This window comes from Notamacropus eugenii, chromosome 2, assembly GCF_028372415.1.
Source record: "Notamacropus eugenii isolate mMacEug1 chromosome 2, mMacEug1.pri_v2, whole genome shotgun sequence".
Taxonomy (NCBI): Eukaryota; Metazoa; Chordata; class Mammalia; order Diprotodontia; family Macropodidae; genus Notamacropus; species Notamacropus eugenii.
Window position 1 is genome coordinate 472783385 of NC_092873.1, and position 9360 is coordinate 472792744.

At 37.9% G+C, this 9360-nt stretch overlaps 1 protein-coding gene across 1 annotated transcript in view; it reads left to right on the top strand.

Moving 5' to 3' along the window:
• ANKRD45 (ankyrin repeat domain 45) overlaps window positions 1-7993 on the top strand; it is a 50619-nt gene extending 42626 nt beyond the window's left edge. Inside the window, 1 exon segment of the mRNA XM_072648591.1 lies at window positions 7821-7993. Coding sequence (XP_072504692.1) covers window positions 7821-7843 — 23 coding nt within the window. The 3' untranslated portion in view covers window positions 7844-7993.
• The last annotated feature ends 1367 nt before the right edge of the window (window positions 7994-9360 follow it).

The window sequence follows — 9360 nt, forward strand, 5'->3', positions numbered from 1 at the left end:
AGATGCTCCTTGATCTTATCATAACTAATTGATCCATTAGTTTAAAAGTAGTTGTAGTTCTCTATTATAAACGGTATCAGCTGACTTAACCTCTTAGATGCCTGCTTTCAGTAAGATTAATGTCATGTCACTGACATAATTTCATAGTGAATGGCAAATATTATCTTTTAAGCCATTTATATAGCTCATTGAACTGGAAAATCTTAGAATAGTCAGCTAATTGAGAATGTTATACATACACACACATACATATATAATATATACGTATATATGTATGTGTGTGTGTGTATACATCACACATCCAACATTACACATCAAGTTAGTCAAAACTCCTAGTCAGAATTCTTTCAAAGAAATACCACTGGAGGAGGAGTCAGAAGAATTCTGACTTGGAATTTTGACTAATTTGATGTGTGATGTTGGACAACTCATTTGGCCTCTTTGAGGCTTTATGTTCTCATATGTAAAGGGAAGATGTTGGATTAAATGACCTATAATGTCCTTTTTGTTCTAAAGTACTCAGATTCTAATTTGATATGTAATAGGGGGTTCTGTTCCTCTTCTTCTGAGTCTTTTGGGGTTCCCCCCTGCTCAAACACTGGATCTAGTACCTTACCCCTTCCCTTTTGGAAATCTTTGAGTCTCAAGGTCATTTGCACAACCTGACTCAAATGGCCTGTGGAAAGATAGGAGATGAGGGGAAAAATGGAAAGCCAGTAAGTATGCTTCTTTAAATCTCAGAAGACTGAGTTAGAGAGGCTGATATGAGTGGAAGGCAATACTATGCATGCTCTGGGGAAGGTAGGAATTAAATGGCTACTTCTAGAGTAGATTAGGTACACAATATGTTATAGTAAATGATCATAGTAATTTAGTGTTTGATAAACTCAAAGATCCATGCTTTTGGGACAGAAACTCACTATTTGACAAAAACTGCTAGGAAAACTGGGAACAGTTTGACAGAAAGTAGGTATAGGCTATCATCTTATACCATGTACCCAAGATAAGATCAAAATGGGTACATGATTTAGACATAAAAGGTGATAACATAAGCAAATTAGGGGAACATGAAATAGTTCAGATCTATGGAAGAGGGAAAAATTTAGGACCAAACAAGATATAATGAGAATTAAGAAATATAAAATGAATAATTTTGATTACATAAAATTAAAGGGTTTTTGCACAAAATGCAGCAAAAATTAGAAGGAAAGCAGAAAACTGGGGAAAAAAATTTATGACATGTCTCTGATAAAGGCCTCGTTTCTCAGATATATAGAGAACGGAGTCAAATTTATAAGAATATAAGTGATTGCCCCCAATTGATAAATGGCCAGAGGATATGAACTGATAGTTTTAGACAAAGAAATTAACACCATCTATAGTCATATGAAAAAATGCTTTAAATCACTATTGATTAGAGAAATGCAAATTAAAACAACTTTAAGTACCACCTTACATATATCAGAATGGCAAATATGACAAAAAGAAAAATTATGACTGTTGGATGGGATATGGTAAAACTGGAATGGACACTAATGCATTGTTGATAGAATTGTGAACTTATTCAGCCATTCTAGAAAGCAATTTGGAACTCTGCTCCGAGGGCTATCAAACTGCATACCCTTTGATCCAGCAGTTCCACTACTAGTACTGTATTCCAAAAAGATTTTTAAAAAATTTGTACAAAAATATTGGTGGCTATGAATTGGAAATTGAGAGGATACCCATCAATTGATGAATGACTAAACAAGTTGTGGTATATGATTGTAATGGAATATTATTGTGCTATAAGAAATGGCGAACAGGCGGCCTTCAGAAAAATCTGGGAGGACTTTCAGGAACTGATGCAGAGTGAAGTGAGCAGAACCAGGAGAACATTGCACACCATATCAGCAATACTGTACAATGAACAACTTTGAGTGACTTATCTATTCTCACCATTACAATGATTACAAAGGACTTGTGATGAAAAATGCAGTCCACCTCCAGAGAAAGAACTGATGGTATCTGAATAAAGATGCAAGCACACTATTTTTCACTTTCTTTTTTCGTTTGAGTTTTTTCCCTGCAAAATAATTAATGTGGAAATATATTTTATATGATTGCATATGTAATAACCCATATCAGATTGTTTGCTGTCTCAGGAATGGGGGAGGGAAGGAAGGTAGGGATAGAATTTGGAACTAAAAACTTAAAATGAAAGAATGTTTAAAATTGTTTTTACATGTAATTGGAGGAAAAATAAAATAACATTTTAAAAAATGACTGCTTCACTATAAGCTAACCTTGACTTGACCCAGAATGGGGAAAAGGTGTTTACACATTCATTAATAGAACATAGAAAAGAAGTGTTCTTACAACTACCTGAAGAAACCCTTTGTTCTGGAGAGTGGTTGAAGAATAAAAGGTGAGGACAAAGATATTGTGAAGGTGATTTAGGTCAACTTGAACTTGTGAAGGTTGGAAACTGAATTTGGGGAGACATTTGGGAGAAATTGGGATTAAATAGATAATTTCTAAGTCCAGCTACTTCTATTTCCTGTGGGAAAAGGTGGCAGGAATAGTGGGAAAGGAGACAAGGACTTAAGCTTAATAAGGAGAAATAAATTTCAAAGGTGTTTTTGAGGAATTTGGACTTGTGAAAAAGGCCAGATCCTGAGAAATTTGATGGAACTTGAGAATAAGGTAAGGTGAACATCTTCAGTTACAGGAAGAGAAGAGCTCAGTATGAGGATGGATCCAGAAAAAAACAAGAGGGTTAGGGAACTAAATAGAAGGGCTCAGAGGAGAATGAAGAGAAGTTAGTTGGCCAGGGAAGATAAGCAAAATAACTGTGAGAAAAGGGAAAGGAAGTAGAGTGTGGCTAAGAATTATGCAGACCAAGGGAAGAAAGTGGAGTATGACTGTACCCTTGTGAAAAGCAGAAGTTGGGCTACAAAAGTGAAGGCTAAGTGCCCAAGGATATTTAAAAAAACAAGGCTGGATATCTCAGGAACAGAACAGGGATAATCTGTAATGTTTATATTTCTGCCACAGTCAAGTGACTTACGTATGTTCCATGTTAGATTTGTTTTCTTCCTAGAAAAGAGGTGAAGACATGCAAGAAACAACACTCCACACTCCAAATTAACAGGAAGAGTGAAATGTTTCTAGAAACAAAACCAAAAAACAGCAAATAGGGCTTCCATGGGGGAAAGGAATCAGCACAATACATGGCAGATGATAGATGCTTCATAAACTGATCGATTGATTGAAGTGGCAGAGGGGAAATGTGAGCCTTGTCAGGAAAAATGTCACATGGAAGAGAAAGAAAAGGACAGATGTACACTAGGAACTATAAAACAAATTTGAGAGTCTTTCTGAAGACTGGGGTGCTAGAAATTCTGATGGATAAGCCGCTCCTCATCCATATAGAAATGATTTAGTATAGCCACAAGCAAGATTATCCAGAAAGAATCAAAGGAAGAAGAAAATAATGCTGGTGATTGATGACTTCCTGCCAAGATAACCAAGACAGCTATTTGTTGACTTGATAGAAACAATAAAGAGGTCTGTTGGCTTCTTAGGCATTATAACTAGGACTTAACAGAGAATGCTCCATGTGCTGTCAAAACAAAAGACTACCCTCCACTTCTGGTGATACAATGATACTGCTAGAAAGAACCTAGAAAACAGTGCCAAAGATTACGATGTCTTAGGCAAGAAACTGAAAACCACAGAGGATGTAGATTGTGTTTTCCTTATTGTTGCTTATTGAAGGGAAAAAATGCATAAAAGAAAAATTGATTCAGGAAGGGATTGATGAGAATGGGATTTGGATTCCTGTACCACAGCTTAAAATAACGGAATGCTAGACTCTTGGTCAAGGATAGAGCACACCTAACAAAAGTTGGTAAAAAATAGATATATTTGCCCAATATCTTGCAAACCCAATAAAAATTCTTTACATAAAAAGGGATAGGTAAGGGATAAAAGTGCCTATATACATACACCTACACTCACACATACTACCCACACACATATATATGTGTGTATATATATATATATACACGTATGTATCAGTACGCACACACACAGAGACACACACACACATATATACATGCAGAAATTAGACAATTAAGGTCATCAAAACTGATGGCCTTAATTATCTAATCTCTGCAAATGTCCCAAGTTTAAGCAACACACTAGAGGAACTGGAAGTCTTAATACATGTAGGCAAATTTGATCTCCTAAGTATTTACTGAGATTTGGTGGGATGAAACCCATGGCTGGAATATAGCTTGGAGATTATACTTTATCCAAAAGAAACCAGATAGGTCAAAGGGTCTAGGGTGGGGATAATATTGTGTATCAAAAAGGTGTATTCATATGAAAAAATCCAGAAATCAGAGAGGGGAAATCTGGGAACTAGCGTGGTGGAAAGTATTTGAGTGATATCAATGGAAAGAGAAGGAAAAGAGGGTGTTTTGTTGTTGTTGTTGTTGTTTTTGTTATGGGAGTGTACTATAGATAGAAAGAGGAACTTTCATGTAGAGTTTAGGAAACACAAAAGTATCAGATAGTAGTAATGGGGACTTTATAAAGATTTCTTAATTTGCTTTGACGATTAAAAATGGCCAAAGAACCAACAAGGAAAAATTCTGTTCTGGATCTGATCCTCATTAATAGGAGGAACTGGTTCCTGGAGTGGAGATGGTGGGAACACTGAAAGGAGGGGATCACTCTGTTGCCAACTCTGTGACAAAGAAGAGGAAAGTCAGGCATAGTCTGACATGGACCCAAGATTTTAGGGAAGCTGATTTCAAAGGGTTCAGAAGAAGGATAGGATCCTATGAACTAAAATTATGGGGGTGAGGGGTGTTGAGTCAGCTGAGGAGGGATGGGAAGCTCTCAAGAATAAAATAGAGAACAAGGGGAAACCTTTCCAGTGAGGAGGGACGATCAGATTTATCTGGGGAGATTGATATGTGTCTACAGGGAACTCACTACCCAAATTAGATTTTTAAAAGCTATGTACAGAAGATGGAAGCATAAATATAAGAGCCTGGTGTGTTCCCATGAAAACAGTATTGGGAGTGTTAAAGCTCAAAATAAACTGAAGTTGGCTAGGATATCTAATAACAGGAAAGGCTTTTACTAAGTGGAGGACTGCAGCTGGCTGGTGAACAGGGCAGTGATGACTGACTGTAGAGAGAAGGCTTGCATTTTCCCTTTGAAAGGGAATGACTTTTATTTTGCAAATGACAGATTAAAAAAGCCAATGCGGGGGGGGGAGCGGTTTGCCACCTAGAATAAGTAAGGAGATATCTAGTCCTATGACCCAAAAGGACAGTGTTGAGGGCCAAAAGAACTGGAGGGTTGCAATTGCTAAGCTACTGTCAGAGTGTTTGAGAGATTGTGGAGAATAGGAAAGGTGCCACAGAATTGAAGAAGGTCAAATCTTTTCCTGAGTTTTAAAAAAAGGGGAAAACTATGTCAGCGAGCTTGACTTTGATTTCTGGGAAAATTCCAGAATGCCTCATAGAGATGGTTGGTTGCATCTACCAAAGCAAGCAATGCTTTCCAAGGGCCAGTTGTGTCAGGCAGGTCTTTTTCCCTAATTTGTCAGGGTCACTCAGTACACCAGGAGAATGCATATATGTAGGTCACCTTAATTTTACCAAATCATTTGATAGAGTTTCTGTTATGTTATTTAGATAGAGTTATGTTATTTCTGTAGAAAAGATGTGGAGATGAAGATTTGAGGTGGAGTAGTCATTAACGATTCTATGTCTGCATTTATATCTATATAACATTCTATATCAATGTGTCTGAAGTCTCCAATGGAGTACCCCAGGGATCTGTGGTTGGCATTGCTATTCGATATCTTTTAGTTAATGATGTTGGTAAAGGTATAAATGAAATGCTAATCAGTTTTGGAGATGCCATAAAACTGAGAGATAGCTAACACACTAGATCACCAAAAAAAATTTTGGCAAGGCAGAGCACTGAATCAAAGCTAATATGATGAAATTCAGTAGGGATGAGTGCACAAGCCTTCTGCTTCCTAAGTATAGGTTGTGCGTGCCAGTAGGATATGGGCATGGTAGACAGAAGTTTGTGTGAAAAGCATGAGGGATGTTTAGTGGATCGAAGCAGTGTGATGTGACAGACAAAACAGCTAATGCTATCTTTGGCTACATTAGAGAGACGTTGGGATAGGGACTGCACCTGTAATTTCACTGGTCTGGACAACTCCTTCTGCCAATTCAAGGTGGAACCTTCTCTGCAAATTAGTCTTGTAGAGTTGCCTAGAGCCCTGAGAGTAACTTGGTCAAGGTCACACTACCTATAATAGATATCAGTGATAGGACTTGAACCCAGGTCTTCCTGGCAACAATGCCAGGTTGTTATCCATTATGTCATGCTGCTTCTTGGAGGCATAGCTTTTAGTAGCGATTTGATTGCATCTCTGGACTTTGCCTTGTTCAGAGCACATCCAAAGGAGGGTAGCTATGATGGGGAAAGGCCCTGTATCTAAATCCTTTGATGATCAGTTGAAGGAACTGGGAATTTTTAACCTGTAGAACCTAGAAAAGTAGAGACATGATTGTTATAGTCAAATATTTGAAGGGTTGTTATGTGGAAGAAAGATTAGACTCATTTTGTTTTTGTCCCTAGGGGGCAGACCTGGGAGAAATGATGAGAATTACAAAGAGGCAAATTTAAGCCTGATGTTAGGAAGAACTTGCTAACAATTATAGCCATCCAAAAAGTACCATATGTTCTGCCATGAAGAGAGGCACTTGCATACCACTCCCTTCCAAGTCCACGATTCATGGACCATCATCTCCTTATTACCAGAAGCATGGACCTAAAGAAGGTGGTGGGACATACACAACGCCAAGGGAAGTGAAAACTAGGCAAGAGTGGCACAGGAGATGAAGTTTTGACAAGACAAAGAGGCAAAGAGGATGGAACCTCAAGGCAGGCATCAGTACAAACTCAGAGCAGAGGAGTTTGTGACCAGCAAGGAGCTCTATGGACTAAGGATCAAGGAAGCAGAGAAGCAAAACATGGGACAACAAACCTACACTTTGCCCTTTGCTGGTCCTATGAATCATGCAAGCAATGTACCCAAGTGGAAGGCTGACTTTGTAGCAACCCTGTAGTCTCCCCATCTGAAAAGGTGAAGTCTGTTAGCAGGGGAGGATTTATTGACTCCCTGGCAAACCTAAGCCACACAGGAGAGTGCTATAAGATAGAATGACTGTATGGGCCCCAGTGGGAAGGAGGAAGAACTTTCTTGATTGCCTGTTAACTCAGGTACGAGTTCTTTATCAGGTTAAATAAAACCTGCTCTATATTTAATGCCATGTTGATCTCAGTGCTTGCAAGGGAGTCAAGAGTTCTTTTTGGGAAAATGAAATCACCTAAATACTGATTTTCTTAGGGTTTCTCTGGGTGGGGAAATAGAGATTTTTTTTTAAATGCATGAGAGACAGAGACCAAAAACACATTCATTCCCAAGGTTTCCCTCCATGGGGTCATGGGCCAGAGAGATCCTGTTAGATCTTCTCAAAATTGTACCTGTGTCCATAAGGTTGGTGGCCAGGGCCCAAATGACGTAAGAGTAACATAAGGTAAATGTGGTCTCAAAGTTGAACGTAAAAAAGGGAACTTTTAGAATGGCCCATATACAGTTACAACCTTTGTATTCAACTAATAATTCACTTTGGTTAAGATATGTAACTTTTTTCTTTGGATATTATTTCTTGAACTGACTTAGCTAATTTAACATTGGAAATGAATTAAATTTTGTTAAATCTGCTTACTTCCAGGTCCAGTGAAAAGTGCCAAATGATTCTACCTTCTTATGAATATATATTTATATATATTTTTAAAGAAGCATTTTCTTTTAACACTCCAAAAGAAAAACCTTCAAGTGCTAACGGAAGTTAAGATAATAGTGTTATTTCTAAAATGCAAAATAAAACTTAGCTCTCTTATTACACCCTGCTAGCATTTCGATAGCACAGGCTTCTTGGATTTGTTTCCATATCAAATAAACAAACCCATGTCATTTTTTCTCCTTTGGCAGAGCTCTTGCATGTGGAATAGGTAGACATGCTAAAATGTTTCCAAGGCCACTGGAGTAGCCAGCCATTCCCTCAAGGAGAAGGGGAAAGGCTTGGTTGGAAGTACCAAACATGCAGTAAGCAGTTATTAGATCAGTGGCCATTTTTCTTTGAGTCTGCTTGCCCTAATACTAATGTTCTTTGAATCCATAATGGCACAGGTAAGGAGGTGGTTTTTCTATGACTTGAATCCTAGGAATCCATACAAAACAAGATTTCCTGACTTCAACTATCTATTCCAGTCAAGAATCACCACAGGGAACCATAGAGCATTTATACCTAAGGACAGTAACCACATATTTATGTTTATTCTATAAAGAAAACTCCCTTATACCTGCAAAGCCTTGAGAGGATGGCATTGCTTGGTCTGGCAATGCCAGTGGTTTGTCATCATCATAGTCCATTTTAAAATAATTGGTTACTGGCCCATCAAAGCAGAGATGCCAGGGGCCATTTCTTAAATTAACCATGTTTTTGCATGATTTGCTGATGACACTCACATGATGCTTTATTTTATAGTGGATGCCAACAAAGGTATATATTCAGCACATTCTTTGGTATATTGTATACCAAAGTTGTATGTATACATATACAAAATATATACACACATGTATGTATGTGTACATATATATATATATGTCTACCTGTCTGTCTGTCCATCTGTCTGTCTGTCTATTTATCTGTCAAGCAGTGGTTCCTAACGTGTTCAGTAGATCACAGTTTGGTGGTGCGGGTGGGGGAATGCCAATTCCTACATGCACCAAGCACTGCCATTTTGCCATTACTATTTTTTTTAGTCAATGGTTACTAAGAGTACAACTATTATTATGTGGGTCTAGAGGAAGGAGACTGGCAAGATGCAACCAAATATTTATATGGTTATGTCCACATCACACTGAGTGTACAGTTTAGAAATCACTCAGATGTATTATTTATACAGGACAAAATATCAAAAAACTTGTAGGAGTGAGTTGAAGAAACAGAATTTTAGAGCTACGGATGATTGATCAATTCATGAGCACATGTTAAGCACTTACTATGTGCTTGTTTTTGGAAATCCAGAGACAAAATTGAACACCTTTGATCTTAGAAACCATATTAAAAGTTTGGGATAGTTAAAGAGGGCTTACCTTAATATGTACCCTAGACTTGAGGAGAGTTGGTTTTGAGGGAAGATTGCTGTTTGCTGAGACACAGAGGGCTCCAGATGTCCTGCAAGCACCCAGTTGTGTCTTAGAGATAG